This window comes from Saccopteryx leptura, chromosome 6 (assembly GCF_036850995.1).
Source record: "Saccopteryx leptura isolate mSacLep1 chromosome 6, mSacLep1_pri_phased_curated, whole genome shotgun sequence".
Classification (NCBI taxonomy): Eukaryota; Metazoa; Chordata; class Mammalia; order Chiroptera; family Emballonuridae; genus Saccopteryx; species Saccopteryx leptura.
Genome location: NC_089508.1, coordinates 14,943,524 through 14,964,269, shown reverse-complemented (window position 1 = coordinate 14,964,269; position 20,746 = coordinate 14,943,524). Strand labels below are relative to the sequence as shown.

At 42.6% G+C, this 20,746-nt stretch overlaps 1 protein-coding gene across 1 annotated transcript in view; it reads right to left on the bottom strand.

Annotated features, from left to right (window-relative positions):
* Nucleotides 1-20,746, bottom strand: part of PTPN21 (protein tyrosine phosphatase non-receptor type 21) — a 72,923-nt gene that overhangs the window by 32,003 nt on the left and 20,174 nt on the right. The window contains exons 3-9 of the mRNA XM_066344023.1: nucleotides 10,398-10,567; nucleotides 7,017-7,114; nucleotides 5,738-5,805; nucleotides 4,877-4,947; nucleotides 2,861-2,948; nucleotides 2,390-2,478; nucleotides 359-446 (exon numbers count right to left, since the gene is read on the bottom strand). Coding sequence (XP_066200120.1) covers nucleotides 359-446; nucleotides 2,390-2,478; nucleotides 2,861-2,948; nucleotides 4,877-4,947; nucleotides 5,738-5,805; nucleotides 7,017-7,114; nucleotides 10,398-10,567 — 672 coding nt within the window. The remainder of the gene's footprint in view (nucleotides 1-358; nucleotides 447-2,389; nucleotides 2,479-2,860; nucleotides 2,949-4,876; nucleotides 4,948-5,737; nucleotides 5,806-7,016; nucleotides 7,115-10,397; nucleotides 10,568-20,746) is intronic.

Below are 20,746 nucleotides of genomic sequence, written 5' to 3'. Positions count from 1 at the left end.
CAAAAGCAATTAACTGTAAAATAATCTTTCTACAGAGCCATGCACTTATCGATGGGAATTAAACAATTAGTGCTTACTTTCTCCCCTATTTAGTGCCTTAAGTTTAATTTAAAGACCATCATGATCAGATTTATCCAAGGATTCATTCATTCAACAATGTTTACTAAGCAACTACTTCTGCCAAATGTACTATTATGACAAAACTACTCTTATACAAAATGCTGTAAAATTTGACAATGTTTTATAAAACTGTAAAATGTAGTCATTTTACTGCCACCCACCGGCAAACATACACACAGAAATGCTAGCGTTTGCGTAGAGAATAAGCACACTGCAGGGGCCCCTGACACTTGCTCACCGTCTGGAACTGGACCGTCTCCTCTTTGTTCGCCAGCTCTAATGCAAAGAAGGACTTATTGTGGGACATGTTAGCAATGTCGTGCCACCTAAAGAAAACAAATAGAAAACGGGCAACGTGAGCGAGCATGTTTACACCAGCAGATAAAATGTGTGATTTCCCTTCTTGAGCTTGAGGCATAAATCAATACTTGCTCCTTATTTTAGAAAGAAAACCGTTGTTTTAATCAGCTAACATACATTTCCTAATTGAAGTGACAACACATAGCTGACACGTAGCTGCAAAAAGTAAATGCATGATACTAAATAAGGCCACCGGAGTGTTTCAACATGTAAAATCTATCTATCCTCATTTGCCGGATTAGTTGGATCAAAGAGCCCCATATTAGCTGGTTGCCTATGCATCCTTTCTTCATTCAACAAACACCTTTAAAGGCACGTAGTATGACATTGTGCTAGGTCCCAGGGACACTAAAATCAGGAAGGCACAGTGCTTCTCTAGAAGGGGCCTAGCTGGGGGGGGGGGGGGGCGAGGGACAGAAGCACACAAGTGCACTTAAGTTTTGGAGACCGGATAAAATAAGACACAAGGGGCCCTGGCCGGTTGGCTCAGCGGTAGAGCATCAGCCCCCCGTGTGGAAGTTCCGGGTTCGATTCCTGGTCAGGGCACATAGGAGAAGCACCCATCTGCTTCTCCACCCTTCCCCCTCTTGTTCCTCTCTATCTCTCTCTTCCCTTCCCACAGCCAAGGCTCCACTGGAGCAAAGTTGACCCGGGCGCTGAGGATGGCTCCATGGCCGCCACCTCAGGCACTAGAATAGCTCTGTTTACAATGGAGCAATGCCCCAAATGGGCAGAGCATCGCCCCCTAGTGGGCGTGCCGGGTGGATCTAGTCAGGGGCATGCGGGAGTCTGTCTCTCTGCCTCCCTGTTTCTCATTTCAGAAAAATAAAAAAAAATAAAAAAAATAAGACACAACAGTGGAGGAGGGGTGCTCTGAAGGCTTCAAGGTGAAGATGAAGTTCAAATCCAGGAACCCAAAGAGTGAACTAGTTTATAAAAACAATATAAAGTTTAATTTTTCACCAAGATGACAGAATCCCATAGGGAGAATCTCAGTAAAACTGCAAATATTTCTATGAAATGACACTTTAGATTTTCTAGGTTATGAGTTTTAAGGAATAAAAAGAGACTGAACAACATGGTCCAACTTGCTATCGTTAAAATATCAACTAGAACACAGGATATTGAAAAGGAAATTTAAGTCACATGGCAAGTTCGCTGTTCAGAGTCAGCTGCTATTAACACGTTATATATCCTTTTTGTCTTTCTTACTATATATATCCTAAGATTTCCAGAAATGAATAGTATTGCTTTCTTTAATAAAAAAAAATCAACATTATGAAACATCACTGGAATTTGTTTAGATGTTGTTATTTTAGGAATTTTGGTACATTAATTAGAATCAGAGAAAGCCCTAGATTTTTCCACAAGAAATAGCTCTAGAAACCAGAGCTCAAATGAAAAATTCACATTAAAAAAAAGAATGCCAGCCCTGGCTGGGTGGCTCAGTAGATAGAGTGTTGTCCCAAAGCACTGAGGTCATAGCTTGATCCCCGGTCAGGGCCCATTCGAGAAGCAACCAGTGAGCGCACAATTAACTGGAACTAAGTGGAACACCATGCTGATGCTTCTCTCTCTTTCTTAAATCAATGGAAAAGCTTTTTTAAAAATTAACACACACACACACACACACACACACACACAGAATGCCTATACGGTAAGAAAAGGGGCACACATTTTAAGCATTACATAAGCTGACCATCATTACAAGCACTATTTTCTGCACATTTGGTTTTGTAGAAAGTGGCTTACAAGAAGGGGCACTGCAGTCAGGTGGCACTTTCCTCCAGGAGGGGCATTTCCTAAGGAGGCCCTGGGAGAGCACTGTGAGCAATATACCTAGCACAGGAACTAAGTGCATCACCAACAGCAGCCGCAGAAAGCGCACAGGGAGGTGTGAGGAAAATACCGGAAAATCGCAGGAGGCCTTCCATTCTTGTGTTTCACGAAGATTCCGTCAAGACAGGCTCCGATGGATACGTCACCGCCTTGGCTGTCCTGAAAGGACACAGAACACTCGGGCGGCAGATGCGTAAGAACTACAGCTACACCTCATTCCCTAAACGCGTTTCCCAAGACATGAAATGCTCAGAGGCTTAAGGATAACCGCTCTGAAGGGGAAATGTCTGAGTTTTGAACGCATCATCTCATAAATGCGTGTGAATACAGGAAGAGGTAGGGCCCCTTAAGAAACTCTCTTTCAAGAGCATTTAAAGAACAAACGCCAAAACAGGGATATGTTCTAGTACGAAATTCTGGTCACAAACTTCTGGACTTTTGCGCGCCTTCGGCCCTTGCAGAGCAGGGCGCGCCGGGGCTCCCCGCCACCCTCCGGGAACTGCGGAGACCAACTGCAGAGCGCAGCCTGCGGCCCTCTCACCTTCGCAGGGTAGCTCTCCTCGCCGTAGCCTTCCATTCGCTCCACCTCCTGCATGAACAGCATTTCGGCATCAGGAGCTGTGAGCCCCCTGCAACCCAAAAGACGACAGTGAGATCAGGCACGGAACTAAGAGCAAAAGAAGGAACAAACAGAAAAGGCTTTTCTAAAACACTACCTATGAATTTGGCCTAAAACATTATATACACTTCAAGTTTCGAAGCATCTGTGATTGGTTCTATCAATCCATCCGTATTCACTGAAAACTGCCCACACGCAAAGCACTGTGCTGCACCCTGGGGTGCTTATAGGGGTTCTTGTGCTTATACATTTTAGGGTAACGCAGGGAATGAGATGACCCCCTGAAACATCTTGATTAAAAGCCAAGATTCTTTCTAAACTACTGATAACTACTCATTATCCAAAATATCCAGCAACACTAAGCATCACGTGGTAAATGCCAAATGATGGAAGTGCAGGAAATAGACGTAGGGGGGTGGAAATCCGTTATAGCGCCAATGACAGATTCACGAGACACGTAGGAAGGTGGTGTGGATAAAAAAAGTGCCCACTGCATGGAAGCTTATCTCTCCAGCCTCATCCTTGGCTGCTCCCCCACACCCACCGGCACCCCACCCCTAGCCATCCCAAACTCTGCATTTCTTTGAGTACACCCTGTTCCCTCCTGCCCCTGGGCCTTTGCACATGCTAATCCCTCTTCCTGGTAACCTGTCACTCACCTGTGCACCTGGTCAATCCCGAATATCCTTCAAGACTTGACCTAAGTATCTATTCTTAGTATTGTGATGACGACCACAGTGGGTTAGCCTGCCTACCCCTTAGACTGCAAGGCAGGAAACACACTCTCTGTGGGAGGGGACTGTCTCCTTCATCTCTGTGCCACAGCACTGTGCCTCATAGACAGTAACTGTCACAAACCATCTTCTAAGGAGATGCACAACAGATGAATGAAAGCGACAAAAGACACGGCAATGGATGTCTGAGGGACTGCACTGAAAACACATGTTCTTTGGGACAGCAGGAGGTAGAGCTGGAAAGGCAGGACTTAATCAGTGTACAGGAGGCCTTTAATCCCAGGGTACTGAACTCGGGCTGGTAAACAGCAAGACAAGATTCACGAGCATTTGAGAAGGAGGAGGGGAGATAGGAAGAAAGTGATATTTTAGGAAGATCAATCCTTTGTGAACGATTGCATGGATTTGAGAAGGGAGAGACTAAAGGCGAAAGGTTATTTTGAATGGGAGGGGCTGAATAATAGGGTATAATCAGACAGACTTGGGTTCAAATAACACCTCTACCACATGTAACTTTGGGCAAGTTATTTATTCTCTTTGAGATTGGCTTCCTCAGTCTGTAAGGAGATAATAACATTTACCTTAAAGAGCGGTTATAAGAATTGAATGATCCATCGAGTCCACTTGCAACTATGTGGCATTCGGTTTAGAATAAGCCCTAGCATTCTCTAGGAGAGGATTTTCCTTACAGACTACACCTCCAGATTCACCGCCCAAAGAAAGTCACCATCTACAGAGGAGGACGGGTCAGGGCCGTAAGCGCCACAGCTCTTAGCACGGCTTCCGAGAGGATGGGAGGATACAGACAGCTTCCACAGCAGAGTGAGGAGGGGAATCCCTGCACTCGCTGCACCACGAAAGGAAACAAGTCTCTCCACTCTTGAATTGACCTATCAAGGGCTAAGTTAGTATCCAAACCTTTACTATATGGGGTGGAGAATGGGCACCCCTCAGTGACTGGCTGCTTTCAGCGTTCTCAGCTCCCTTGCTGATACAACACAGGTGACAAAGGAGTTCACGTGGGTAAGTGCCGGGACCAGCATGTGGCAGAGTGAGTGCCATGAAGACGGAGGTGACTCAAGCAGCGGCAGTAGCTGCAGCAGCGTCATAAATGCCAGCTGTGAATGTGTCGATGCATATTTCAAGTTCTAACAGGCACTGGCTCTCTCTATGCTGTTTCCGTGTCTCATTTCCTTAGCGTTACCTGTATTTTTGATGCAGTAAGGCCACTTTTTGGGTTGCTTCTTCCAATACCTTTTCATCTTGTAACCACCCCTGTAGAAAACACACTGCAGTGAGTATGCAAACAAGGCACCCAGATTTCTCGGGAAGGATCGTCGCTACTGACTCTAACCAACTCTCGTGGCTATCAGGCAAAAGTAGGACCGGTATTAATATGAGGGAGCTTTGCTTAAGGAGGTGATCACGATCTTTCTAAGGAATTCAGTGGCTTCTGCTCAGGAACCAAACACTCGCCTGACCTTGTCAAGTCATCCCAGAGAAAGTTCCAGCCGAGATATACAGTATTTCAGGTTGGTAAGCCCCATCACAACAAGCGTCGGCACAACATCTGTGCATCCGCCAGCTGGGCAGACGGACGCTCAGAAGAGTACCACTCCCTAGGAGTTCCAAAGCATCAGCAATGACTATAAAAAAGTAGAAGGCAGTGTCTTTTTATCGTCTACTTTTTAAATTGCCGATGAGAAGCCGAATTTATTTCAACATAATTTTGTGAGGTTTCAATCCTTCGGTTAAAAGCAAAACCTCTGTGCAGTTCCTCGGAAGCTGAAAATGAACCCCTTCTCTGAGACTCACAGCCAAACACAAAACAAATTTCTCTGGCTGCAGCCCAGTGATTCAAGACCCCTCCGTTTCTGTGGGTTGACCATGACCAAGAAGAGTATAACAGAAAAAGTATTAATACTTGAGTTGTTTATAAGAGGGAATTGACTCCTTAGCACTATTCCTAGATAGTAAATCTACCATGTAGACTGCACTTCAGGGATTCTTAAGGGTCTGGGAATCAACTTTTTATTAAAAGGCTGAATGTCAAAAGGATTCTTACCACAGGAAATAAGGCAAATTTCTGAAGAAAGTCTTGGGATTCATACTGATCAAAGTCACCAAAATCAGCTATACAAAATGACAAATATTCACATGTCAATTATGGTTAATGTATGTAGCAAGACATGCACAACTCAGGTCAATATGCAGTACAGAGACGGTGTGCTTATGATCCAGAAGTCAATATGCCTTACAGCTATAAAGTATATGTTTAAAAATTATCTTTTTAAAAAACATTAGTTAGATAAATTCACGTGTCTTGATTTGGAAAAATTTTATTAATATACTGAAACAGTACATTACAAATTGTATATAATATGATCTCATTTTTATAATTAAAAAACAAATAATACTACCCTATCATCATGTATGCTTCCTTATGCACAGAAAAATGTCAAGGATAGACCAAAGTGTTCGTAGCAGTGATTACCTCCAGAGAATGGAATCAGATCATTTGAATGTTACAGCAAGATGTATTTGTTTAGAAATGATTAGTCGTTAAAAATAGATAGTTCAGCAAAAAGTTTATGAAAAACTAACTCTTAAAGCCAAAAATGACATTTAAGAACAAAGTACCTTTAAAAGGAATGTGGTTCCATATGTACCAGGCATTTGTTTATCTAGAAATGATAAATGTCTCCATGCCTGTTAATATCTGAAGGAATCTTATTAATCATTCTTCTGATTAAATTTCAGCCAAGATTTAATGCCAATTATCATTTGAAATAAGACCCCATCACAAGTCTTTCCAAAGTATATAGATATCCGTGTAAATACATATAGATTGGACATGTGAACAATGACAGAATTAAACAATTCAAATAAATACTTGTGAAATGCAAAACTTTATGTATTATGACTGACAAAGCTCTAAAATCCAGTACAACTGCTTAAGAAACCAAACAAATGATGTATGCATAAGTATAAGTGATCATCACCTCATCAACCTCATTGTTTGGCTGATCTTTCTTTCTAAAATATCAGCCAGCAGCAGATGAAGTCTGTGAATTAAAGTTAAATTCTCTGTGTATGTATTTTTTCTCTATTTTTGGTCTGTTTCTCTGTTGAAACATACTTATCCTTTTAGAAGTCTCATTTCATTGAAGTAATCCAAATTTATTCTTCCCACAAGAAAGCCCCTTAGGTAACAGAATGCATTTCACAATATATATATTAACACTACTATAGAAAGTCAGTTACTTGAAGAACCCCTTGCTGTTCTCACTACTCCACAGTTTTAATCTGATAGATCAATTACATTATCAACTGGCATTACTTACCTTGAACAGCTAAGCCTGCTAGCTGAATTGCTTGTTCTAATGTACAAGAAATGTTTCCTTCCAAGATATCTTTCTTTAGCTGCAGATAATACTGATACCTATAAAAAAAAATGTCAATTTTAAAGAGTCAATGCCAACATAACCCCCAGCTGAGATGATACATTGTACCATATTTGGATGGTACCTTAGTCAAATAAAACCTTAGCCCAAGATAGTTTCAAAGAATAACAAGAACATCCTTGACCATATCTACACCTACACACACACACACACATACAATGTAATCAATTTATTGAGTCACTTATCCTTAACTGTGGTTATATTTCAAAGCTATAACCATGTAGAAGACACCTGGTCATCTGTCTTATGCCCAGTAAGATAGTCCCTACACATTGTTCTTGTTAGTTGGAGAAATAGAGACTCACTGGCCAATCTTTACAGATTACATTTGATTATTATTTCTAAGTTTCTCTTTATTTTAAAAAAGATACCTCCTCTTTATTTTCATGTTACTTATGGACAAAATATGATTTGTCATAGAATTTTCCACATTCTCTTTTTGTCTGATTGTACTTTAATGGGCTCACTTGACACGCTCATCTATTTTTCAATTTCTCTGTGAACTAACTAACTGTTAGATATAAAGCAGTGTTTTCTAACAGAACTTTCTGCAGTGGTCAAAATGGTGTGTATGTGTGCTGTCCCATAGGGCAGCCATTAGCCACACATGGCTACTGCTACTGAGTATTTAAAATGCGGCAAGTGTGGCTGAGGAACTGGAAAAGGCCCCTTAAAGGACCATGACTTGCCAAGAGGAGAACCAGTCTCACGCCTCTGCTACCCGGACTATGAATGCAACAGCTAGATCATCTGTAGAATTCTTTGACTCTGAAGCTACCTAGCGAACGGAAAGAACGTGGTGAAGACAGTGGAACAGAAAGAAAGAGCATGGGTCCTTGAGGACTTTGTGGAGCTACCCCGTAAATTCTGCACAGCTGACCTCTGGACCCCTTTTACCAGAGAAGTCAAAGGTATTTAGGTTCTTTTTCTTTACATAGCCATACTTAATCCTTACTGATACAACTTATTCATCAGCTTCGCTTCAACCTAATCAACATGCAATCCTACCGGCTGAATCTACTAAGCCTATTGTCTCCCAGCCCTTCCCCCAGCGGATGCCTTTGTTCAGGTCTACGTTCCACACTAATGGCTGGGTGATGGCGTGTACATTCCTAACTGGTCTCCTGCCTACCGTCCTGACACCTCTAGTCTACCTCCTGTGATGTGTCATCTTTGTAAAATGCAAACTTCATCATTCCATTCTGTTGAAATTCAAAAATGTCTTTCCTTATTTTATCATGACTTGATGTCTATCTAGAATACAGTACTCTTATTTTTCAAATATCCTCTCCCCTCCCTGGGAGTTATCTGAAACTCCCTAAAAAGTCAGTCCTTCTACTTAGCACAAAAATTTCTTCCAACATCAATTAAAAAGTCAACTTCTTTACCTTCCCTGTTCATGTTCCCTACCCCCGACCCCTAGGAATCCAGTGTTTTAACTAAAGCATTTATTGTAACATCCCATAAGTGCCCATTTACACCAACTGTCAGAATCAGACTGTGAGCAACTCCTCCAGGGCAGGATTAAAGCTTAGTCACGGTGTATTTATCTCCCGCAGTCACCACTACAGCCCTTAGAGCACACCATATATCTTCAATAAAGGTTTAAACAAATGAGTCAGCATAATCAGTTGCTGCTTTTTTCCTCCTGGCTTCTACTTCTCTCTTTAATACTTCTATCTCAGATCTGTTTTATAGTCAGGGCATATTTATCCCTACTACCTGATTCTTCCTTGTTTGGTTTTCCATCTTCTTCCAGTAATTAAAAGGCAAAGTCAGTACTTAAAAATAACATTCCAGTCCTGTCCAGTTTACTTGGCAGTAGAGCGTCAGCCCAGCGTGTGGATGTCCTGGGTTCGATTCCCAGTCAGGGCACACAGGAGAAGTGACCATCTATCTGCTTCTGCACCCTACCCTATCCCCCTATTCTCTCCATCTCTCCCTCTCCCCCTCCTATAGCCATAACGCAATTGGTTCAAGCACACTGGCCCCAGGCACTGAGGATGGCTCTGTGGAGTCTCCACCTCAGGCACTAAAAATAGCTCGGTTGTGAGCATGGCCCCAGATAGGCAAAGCATCGGCCCAGATGGGGGTTGCCAGGTGGATCCCAGTAGGGACGCATGTGGGAGTCTTTTTCTTTATCACTCCTCCTCTTACTTGGAAAAAGAAGAAAGAAGAAAAAAAAAAGAACACTCCACGAGCACAAGACAGTATCAGGTTCTTATTGTCTGCAGGGCACTGTGTTAGATATTACATAAAAGCTAAAGCTAAAGAAAACATGGGTTTAAAATCTTTTAAAACTGATAAGATATGTATACAAATAACTACAGTGAAAGGCTGTGACAGCTGCCATCTTATCACAAGTAGAAGCAAATTCTAGGACAGTCTGGAGAAGGCAAAGCTCCCTCCAGCCTGGGGGGGCAGGCCGGGCAGTCACAGAAGCTTCACGGAGGAGGTGTCTTTTGAACAAAAATTCAGAAAATGAGTAGGATCCCAGTACGTAAATACAACAGAAAGATCTATATCTCGGACACGAAGATAAAAAGGCAGGAGGCATGTTCAGGGCACTGCAAGTAGCCCCGCTTGACTCAAAGTCAGGTTACACAGGACTAGAAAGATAAGTCCAGTGGTGGATTTCAGAGAACTTTGAGAGGCAGGCTCAAGAATCCAAATTTTATTTCTTGATTTTTGGTTTTGTTTGTCTCAAAAAAAAAAAAGAATATTTAATTCCTTTATCCCACTCCTTAATATAAAATTCCCGTTCTGCCTTTATCCCTTTTCGTGCACTTATCTACCAAACTTTTCAGAACTCACAGCCCTCCGGCCCCCCTCCCTCCCATGTAGCAACAGTACAGCTGCTGGAGTCAGAAACTAGGAAAACCCGGCTCACATCTTCTTAAAGAATGAACACAGAACCTGAGACTAATTTCTTTAGGACTTCCTCTCTCATGTCTTTGTTAGAAAGATCAAAAACAAATCAGCAAAAGCATTAAAGATGACCTCACTACAAGAAGAGTTCACAGCCAGGGTCAAAACACGTTCCCCCTTAATCATCCCTTTGTGCCTTGTGAGCCCATTACTCATGCAACGTGCAGTAAGGCGTTCTGACATCCCACATACCAGGAGCTCCACGTAATACTGTGGCTATGGGCGTGGGCGGGAAGAGCAAAGTTTCCTCTTATCTCCTCACTTCACCCTCCGTTTCACTTTTTAAATCTCACTAGATCATTTCCTGAAAACAAGCAGCATGACATTTGTCACCTGGTAATCTCCTGCTGCAGCTGCGAAACCGAAGGCACATAAAACACCACTCCGAAGTAGACGGTAGGCTCCAAGGCGTACTTATCCAGCTGCTTCTTGAGAGGTTTTTCCAAATCCACCCAGCGGCGCTGATTTTGCTTGTTGTAGTACCAGAGGCTGAAGTACGTGATCTGGAAAGAGGGAAAGTCAGTGTAGGAGGCGGAAAAGTACAAAGGGGTTTCTATACTTGAACTGCTGCGATCCATGACCTGGGACCCAGTGACAGCAGCCTCCTATTGCTTCGCTTCTCAGAAACAGACAATAGCAAAACCTGAAGAAGAAAAAGAAAGTTAAGACCTATCGATGTCTAGATACTCGGATTCAGGAAAAAGAGGCAAAAAGTCAATTTACTCTTGCAGACTTTTTCTTAAAACTCTGCATAAAAAATGCCTTCATGGGCCCTGACTGGTGAGCTCAGGCGGTTAAAGCATCATCCGAAAACACCAAGTTTGCAGGTTCGATCCCCGGTCAGGGTTCATAAAAGGGGCAACCAGTGAGTACACAAATAAGGGGAACAATGAATGAATGCCCCTCTTCCCCATATCCCATCCCTTCCTTCCTCTGTCTCTCTAAAATTAATCAATTAAAAAAAAAAAGCCTCATGGCCTAGGTTTCAAAATGTGGTGGGTACCTTAAAATTTTGCATATAGTTTATTTTTTATTGATTGATTTGAGAGAGAAAGGAAGAGAGAGAGTGAGGGGGAGAAAGAAAGAGAGAGAAACATGGATTGTTCTGCTACTTATTCATGCACTCACTGGTTGATTCCTGTGTGTGCCCTGACTGGGGATCAAACCTGCAACCTTGGTGTATCGGGATAATGCGCTAACCAATTCAGCTACCCAACCAGGCCTTTACATCCAGTTTGTTGTTGTTTTTTTTTAAACAAAAACCATATATAAGAAAAAATGTTTAATTCGTCAATTATTGAAATACTAAATTTATTATTAATATTTTATAATAAACATAACTGGAGTTCTACCTAGTACAATTCTGAACAGATGGTGTTCATCCAGACTTTCACTACTCTCCAATTTGGCTTCTATAGATAAATAAGTTAGTGTAAATATTGCAAACAAAACTACAACTCCTCTTTGCCTCCAAAAGTTCATTAGATATAAACTTAAAGCAACTGTAATGTTATGGAGGTAAATTTCTCCCTCCCTCTCTCTCTCTCTCTCTCTCTCTCTCTCTCTCACACACACACACACACACGTGTGCGCGAGAAAAGCGATACCTAAAGCAGTAAAACTTAAGTGCATTACTCAAAGGTTTTTTAAAAATTCCCAGACTTTTGGATCTCATTTGCTGTATAACGTAACTGTTCAAGTAAATTAATACTAGCCCCGGGCTTGGTCAACCTGAAAGGGTATTAACGCACTTAAGGATTATTTACCTCTTTCAAAATCAATTTACAGTCAAGGTAATTGCAAAAAACACTGCTTTGTTCTAGATTCTAGAGCAACACCATCAAATGGAACTTTCTGGAGGACAGAAATGTTCTCTGTCTGCACTCTTCAGAACAGCAGCGACCGGCCACACGTGGCTACCGGGCATCTGGAATGTGGCTAGTGCAGCTGAGGAACGGAATTTTTAATGTCATTTAACTTTTCTGTGCAAAAGACATTTAAAATTTTATTGTTCAAGAGCATTTATTTAGGAAGACCCACAGCTAATGTCAGTAGAAGACTGAAAGCTTTTCCCCTAAGATCAGGAACAAGACAAGGATGCCTACGTTCACCACTGCTATTCAACAATGTGCTGGAAATTCTGGCCAGGTAAGAAAACGAAATAAAGGCATCCACATTGGAAAGGAAGAAGTAAAACCATCTCTATATGCAGAGGACATGGTTCTATCTATTTTTAGTAATCCCAAAGATGCCCTCACCAAAACAAAACTACTAGAGCTAATAAATTCAGCAAAATTGCAGGGTATAAGATCACCATGCAAAGATCAGTATGCGTTCCATACACAGGAATACAAAACTCAAAAAAAAAATTAAGACAATTCTATTTATAATAGCACCCAAAAGTATAAACATCTAGAAATAAATTTAACAAAGGAGGTAAAAAGGCTTCCACACCAAACAATACAAACCATTGTTAAAGAAATTAAATGGAAAGATGTACCATGTACATGGATTGAACACTTAATATTGCTAAGATGGTAAAACTACCCCAAATGATCTAGAGTCAAATCAATCCCTATCAAAATGCCAACAGCCATTTTCACAGAAACAAAAAAGCCAATTCTTAAATGCATATGGAATTTCAAGGGACCTTGACTAGCCAAAACAATACTGAAAAAGAAAAAAGTTGGAGCAGTCACACTTTCTGATTTTAAAACTTACTACAAAGCTACCTTAAAACAATAAGGGGCCCTGGCCGGTTGGCTCAACGGTAGAGCGTCGGCCTGGCGTGCAGGAGTCCCGGGTTCGATTCCCAGCCAGGGCACACAGGAAAAGCGCCCATCTGCTTCTCCACCCTTCCCCCTCTCCTTCCTCTCTGTCTCTCTCTTCCCCTACCGCAGTCGAGGCTCCATTGGAGCAAAGATGGCCCGGGCGCTGAGGATGGCTCTGTGGCCTCTGCCTCAGGCACTAGAATAGCTCTGGATGCAACAGAGCGACACCCCAGAGGGGCAGAACATCGCCCCCTGGTGGGCATGCTGGGTGGCCAGTCGGGCGCATGCGGGAGTCTGTCTGACTGCCTCCCTGTTTCTAGCTTCGGAAAAATGAAAAAAATAATAATAATAAGGAGAGTCAGCCTGACCAGGCAGTGGCACAGTGGATAGAGCGTTGGACTGGGACGTGGAGGACCCAGGTTCAAAACCCAAAGGTCACCAGCTTGAGCGTGGGTTCATCTGGTTTGAGCAAAGCTCACCAGCTTGAGCCCAAGGTCGCTGGCTTAAGCAAGGGGTCACTTAGTCAGCTGTAGCCCCCCGGTCAAGGCACATATGAGAAAGCAATCAATGAACAACTAAGGTGCCACAACAAAAAATGTATGCTTCCTATCTCTCTCCCTCCCTGTCTGTCTGTCCCTATCTATCCCTCTTTCTGTCTCTGTCACAAAACAAATAAAATAAAATAAGGAGAGTCATATAGACCGATATTATACAATGGAGTCTAGCACACATCTATGGTCAACTGCTTTTAGACAAGAGTGCCAAGACCATGCAGTGGAGAAAGAACAGTCTCTTCAACAAACGGTTTTAGAACAACTGAAGTTGGACCACTACATTTCACATCATATATAAAAAGTAACTCAGACTGGATCAATAATCTAAATATAAGAACTATAAACTCTTTAGAAGAAAACATAGAGGTTAATTTTCATGAGCTAGAATTTGGAAATGAATTTTTAGACACGATAAAAAGCTTGACAACAAAGGAAGAAAAAACACAGACACATTTCACTTCATCAAAATTAAGAACTATGTGCATCAAAGGGCCAAATCAAGAAAGTAAAAAAGCAAACTATATGAACGGGGAAAAATATTTGCAAGTCATATATCTAGTATCTAGAATATAGAAAGAACTCTACACAACAACAAAGACAAGTCGATTTTAAAAAGGGCAAAGGACTTGAACAGATATTTGCCCAAGGAACATATACAAATGACCAACAAGCACATGAAACCTGCTTCACATCAGTAGTCATTATGCAAATACAGCTCAGAACCACAATGCGATACCATTCCACACGCATAGCATGGGAAGAAATTGAAACCCTACTCATTGCCGGTGAAAATGTAAAATGGTTCAGCCACAATGGAAAACAATTTGGCAGTTCCTCCAAAGTTAAATACATAATTGTCATATGACCCAGCAATTCTACTCCTAGATATACAGCCAAAAGAACTGAAAACAGGTACTCCTTAATAGGTATAGGGTTTCCTTTTAAGGTAATGAAAATGTGTTGGAACTAGATAGAGGAGGTATTGTAAATTATTATATCACTGAATGGTTTACTTTAAAACAGTTAATTTTCTGTTATGTGAATTTCATCTCAAAAAAAGATTTTTTTTTAAAGATCAGAAACTCATAATTAAAACAAAGTATAGCATTTTAAAGCTCTGCTCTTAGCCTGACCAGGCGGTGTCACAGTAGATTGAGCATCGGACTGGGAAGGGAGGACCCAGGTTTGAGACCCAGAGGTCGCCAGCTCGAGCGTGGGCTCATCTGGTTTGAGCAAAGCTCACCAGCTTGGATCCAAGGTAGCTGGCTTGAGCAAGGGGTTACTCAGTCTGCTGTAGCCCCACAGTCAAGGCACATAGGAGAAAGCAATCAATGAACAACTAAGATGTCGCAACGAAAAACAAAAGATAGATGCTTCTCATCTCTCTCCGTTCCTGTCTGTCTGTCCCTATCTAATCCTCTCTCTCTGACTCTCTGTCTCTGTAAAAAATAACTAAATAAAATAAAGCTCTGCTCTTAAATGTTTAAATAGATCAAATTCAGTTAATTTGAAACAGTCTAAAGGAAGAATATGAACCAGAAATAGATAAGCCTAGATATTAATTGTACTTTCTAGTTTTGTAATATCTACTCTTAGGTCTTCCTTCATTTAAAGTTAAGACACACCAGGAACTTTTTTTTTTTTTTGTATTTTTCTGAAGCTGGAAACGGGGAGAGACAGTCAGACAGACTCCCGCATGCGCCCGACCGGGATCCACCCGGCACGCCCACCAGGGGCGATGCTCTGCCCCTCCGGGGCGTCACTCTGTCCCGACCAGAGCCACTCCAGCGCCTGGGGCAGAGGCCAAGGAGCCATCCCCAGCGCCCGGGCCATCTTTGCTCCAATGGAGCCTCGGCTGCGGGAGGGGAAGAGAGAAACAGAGAGGAAGGAGAGGGGGAGGGGTGGAGAAGCAGATGGGCGCTTCTCCTGTGTGCCCTGGCCGGGAATCGAACCCGGGACTTCTGCACACCAGGCCGACGCTCTACCACTGAGCCAACCGGCCAGGGCCAGGAACCTTTTTTAAATATAAAATCATCGATACAAACAGGCCCCAGTGTGCCTTACATTTCAACAATTACTAGTCATTACTTGGTCTAGAATAGTTTCCCAGAATCATGTCTTCTCTTTCTTGAATCAATCTTCTGCATTATCCATGCCCCATATTGTTAATGGGTTTGGTTTAATTATAGTAAAAATTGCCTGACCTGTGGTGGTGAAGTGGATAAAGCGTCGACCTGGAATGCTGAGGTCGCCGGTTCAAAACCACAGGCTTGCCCAGTCAAGGCCATATAAGACGTGGCTGCGAGTTGATGCTTCCTACTCTCTCTCTTTTTTTCTCTCTCTCTCTCAGTCCAGGGGTCAATACCTCCCAGTGACACCAACAGCAATCAAGGCTCAAATATAACAAGACAGTACACAAAGCCCATACAGGGACGCACCTGGAACACCCAGTCTGGGTGACTGGGGAGTTTGTACCACTGGGCCATACAAGACACCTACTACACAGGGCCACTCTACCACCCCATCTAGGAGACGTAACAGCTCTACCCAATACATGGAAACAAATATAGGGAAGCAGCCAAAATGTAGAGACAAAGAAACAAGTCTCAAATGAAACAACAAGAGAAATCTCCCCAAAAAAGAATTAAACAAAATAGAGGCAAGTAAACTATCAGATACAGAGTTCAAAACAATGGTTATACAGATGCTCAAGGAACTTAGTAAGGACATAGAAATCATAAAAAAGGCCTGACCAGGTGGTGGCACAGTGGATAGAGCGTCGGACTGGGATGCAGAAGGACCCAGGTTCGAGACCCCAAGGTCGCCAGCTTGAGCGCAGGCTCATCTGGCTTGAGCAAAGAGCTCACCAGCTTGGACCCAAGGTCGCTGGCTCCAGCAGGGGGTTACTCGGTCTGCTGAAGGCCCACGGTCAAGGCACATGTGAGAAAACAATCAATGAACAACTAAGAAGTCGCAACGCACAACGAGAAACTGATGATTGATGCTTCTCATCTCTCTCCGTTCCTGTCTGTCTGTCCCTGTCTATCTCTGCGTCTGTTAAAAAAAAAAAGAAAATCAGCCCTGCATGTGGAGGTCCTGGGTTCGATTCCCGGCCAGGGCACACAGGAGAAGCACCCATTGGCTTCTCTACCCTTCCTTCTCTCCTTCCTCTTTGTCTCTCTCTTCCCCTCCTGCAGCCAAGGCTCCACTGGAGCAAAGTTGGCCTGGGCCCTGAGGACAGCTCCATGGCCTCCACATCAAGCACTTGAATGGTTCCGGTTGCAGTGGAGCAACATCCAAAGGGACCAAGCATCGCCCCCTGGTGGGCATGCCAGGTAGATCCCGGTCAGGCGGAGCCCAGTCATGGGGAAATCTGTCTGCCTGCCTCCCCACTTCTCACTTCAGAAAAAATAAAATAAAAAATAAAAATAATAAAATTAAGGATACATTAACTGAAATGAAGAATAATTTACAGGAAATCAACAGAAGAGTAGAGGAAGCTGAGAATCAAATCAGTGATTAAGACTGTAAGGAAGCAGCCCTGGCGGGTTGGCTCAGCGGTAGAGCGTCGGCCTAGCGTGCGGAGGACCCGGGTTCGATTCCCGGCCAGGGCACACAGGAGAAGCGCCCATTTGCTTCTCCACCCCTCCGCCGTGCTAGGGCTCCATTGGAGCAAAGATGGCCCGGGCGCTGGGGATGGCTCTGTGGCTTCTGCCTCAGGCGCTAGAGTGGCTCTGGTCGCAACATGGCGACGCCCAGGATGGGCAGAGCATCGCCCCCTGGTGGGCAGAGCATCGCCCCTGGTGGGCGTGCCGGGTGGATCCCGGTCGGGCGCATGCGGGAGTCTGTCTGACTGTCTCTCCCTGTTTCCAGCTTCAGAAAAAAAAAAAAAAGAAAGAAAGAAAAAAAAAAAAAAAAAAGACTGTAAGGAAGCAAGAAAATACCCAATCAGAATATCAAAAAGAAAAAAAATCCAAAGAAGTTAAGATAGTGTAAGGAGCCTGTGGAACTACTTCAAGCGCACCAACACTGGCATCATGGGGGTGCCAGAAGGAGAAGAGAGAGAGCAAGAAACTGAAAACCTATTTGAAAAAATGACAGAAACCTTCCCTAACCTGGTAAAGGAAATAGACATACAAGTCCAGGAGGGGCAGGAAGTCCCAAACAAAATGAACCCAGAGGCCCAACCAAGACACATCATAATTAAAATGCAAAAGGTTAAAGACAAAGAGAGGATCTTAAAAGCAACAAGAGAAAAGCTGTTAGTTACCTACAAGGGAGCTCCCATAAGACTGTCAGCTGATTTCTCAACAGAAACTTTGCGGGCCAGAAGGAAGTAGCAAGAAATATTCAGATATGAAAAGCAAGAACCTACAACCAGGATTACTCTACCCAGTAAAGCTATCGTTTAGAATCTGAAGGACATGTAAAGAGCCTCCCAGACAAGAAAAAGCTAAATGAGTTCATCACCACCAAGCCAGTATTATATGACATGTTAAAGAGTCTTTTTTAAGAAGAAGGGGGAAGATTAAAAATATGAATAAAATGGCAATAAATACACATCTATCGACAATTGAAACTAAAACACGAAATAAACAAGCAGAGTAGAAACAAATTCATTGATACAGAGAACATCTGACAGCTGTCAGATGGGAGGGGGTTTGAGTGGATAGGTGGAAAAGGTGAAGGAATTAAGAAATACAAATTAGTTGTTATAGAATAATTATGGGGCTGTAAAGAATAGCATAGAGAATATAGTCAATAATATTTTAATAACTATATATAGTGTCAGGTGGGTGTGAGACTTATCAGGATGATCACATAGTCAGTTATATAATGTCTAATCACTGGGTTGTACACCTGAAACTAATATAATATTGCATGTCAATGATAAGTGAAAGATAAAAAATAATTAAAATTTTACTAACTACTCTCCTAAAAGTACTGTATACAGATAACTGTGCCTGCTACATAAACTCCAGTAAAAACAAAAGTTATGCAGTACAAAACCTGGCTTCCTTACACTCACAGCATGGTTGACTTACTTTAAATGAACCAACATTCGGGGAACAAAGTGATTTGGTGATTAAGCTTTTTGTTCAGAGGAAAAGACAGTTACAAATTTTTGAGCTTGGCAAAAGGGGTGTCCCGAGTCACAGTTATCTAAAGAGATACCAATTATTATAAGCAGGTCCAAATGTCGCCAGGATGTTAAACCCTTTCCTAAGCCCCAAGTCATTTCTTGTCTAATTATTTTAAGAGTCTTTTTAGTTGTACTATTTTTAAGACAGAGCAGAAGGACACACAAATTAGCTGGAGGGTTTTTTAAGCCACTGATGCACTGAGTTTGATAAAAGTTAATCCCATATAAAATTGCAACGATAATTTTATCCTGATGCTTTTCTTAGACTAGGCAGAAGTCAGAAGACGTTTCATCAGGAAAGAGATGAGAGTCGATAGCACTAGATAAAGCCTATCCCAGCAGAGATCACCTAACAAGGGTAGTGAACAAGTATTAATCTAATTCAAGGCCAGAGCTTACCTCTACACTGAGTCTGTCATAAATAATGAAGCACTGTACTTCTTCCTTTCGACAGATAGTATGGTGGTCACATTGCCTCAAAGCAGACAATATTTTTTTCCTTTTCTGTTTAATTTTCATCCATTTTCTTGTGTCCTTGATCAGACAGTATATTATTTGTTTTACAATTAAGGTGATAATGTACAATATCACTATACCCTAGCACATATGAGCACTCAAGAAAATAATGATCAAAAGCATATCTTGCCCTGGCCGGTTGGCTCAGCGGTAGAGCGTCGGCCTAGCGTGCGGAGGACCCGGGTTCGATTCCTGGCCAGAGCACACAGGAGAAGCGCCCATTTGCTTCTCCACCCCTCCGCCGCACCTTCCTCTCTGTCTCTCTCTTCCCCTCCCGCAGCCGGGGCTCCATTGGAGCAAAAATGGCCCAGGCGCTGGGGATGGCTCTGTGGCCTCTGCCTCAGGTGCTAGAGTGGCTCTGGTCGCAACATGGCGACACCCAGGATGGGCAGAGCATCGCCCCCTGGTGGGCAGAGCGTCGCCCCATGGTGGGCGTGCCGGGTGGATCCCGGTCGGGCGCATGCGGGAGTCTGTCTGACTGTCTCTCCCTGTTTCCAGCTTCAGAAAAATGCAAAAAAAATGCAAAAAAAAAAAAAAAAAAAAAAAAAAAGCATATCTTCATCTTCTAATTATACTGAAATTCTCATTAAACTGAAGCCCAAGTAACTGATGTCCTCAAATAACCAGAATTTTGTTGCTGTTGTTAACATTTCACTTACAGGAAAAAGAGTCGAATGAATGACAAGCCAATTTCAGGGATTTACTGAAAGAAAGTTTGAGGCATGAATTGGGGTCATTTACAGAGATGACTGCTCATATCTTTTTAATTTACTATCCTGGACAATAAGATGCTATGGAGAATGCAATGATCCCAAAATACAGTAAGATCATTCTTCAAAAATAGATATTCTAGTGTACTCTCTAAGAAAAATGGACTGGTGTCACAGAAAGAAAGATTCATCTATATATTTATTCTATGAATACTGATCGAATAGCTACTATGTGTTAAACGCTGGTAGGAGCACAACACTAAACAAAATAACACACTATCTTCCCTCATGTAGCTTACATTCCAGTTGGGAAAGAAAGACAAGCAAAATATATGGGAGTCCAGATACCAATAAGTGCTACATGGAAATATGTAATTACAAAGTTAAAACAATACTGACATGTTTTTAAAGACTAAGCTAGGATTCAATGCAAAATGTTAGTATATACATTTTACTGTCCAAAAATGATAGAAATAACTGAGCTGTTACAGTGCATAATTTCAAGAGAGGCTGCTCTATTTTTTACCACCACATTAAAGGTCATTTTGTTTAGGACCCACAGGACTGAGGGTAAACCAAGTCTCCCATTCTTCAATCCTTTTCGCTAACTAGTTCGTTATATTACAGGGTCATTTCTCATATATCATTCCAAAAATGTGTCAGACTTCTCTTTATTCAGAAACCCCAAACTTGGGCCTTTTGGGACTTGATTAGCTTAATTCACAAGTGCCTATACTTTAGGGCAGTGGTCCCCAAACTACGGCCTGCGGGCCGCATGCGGCCCTCTGAGGCCATTTATCTGGCCCCCGCCGCACTTCCGGAAGGGGCACCTTTTTCGTTGGTGGTCAGTGAGAGGAGCACAGGATGCGGATGTCACTCACATACAGTACTACTTCCAGTGACACGGGACACATGCGTCAGGGCTCCGGAAGCGCGTCATATCACGTTACGGCTAGCAGTGACAAATATGGAACCGGACATTGACCAT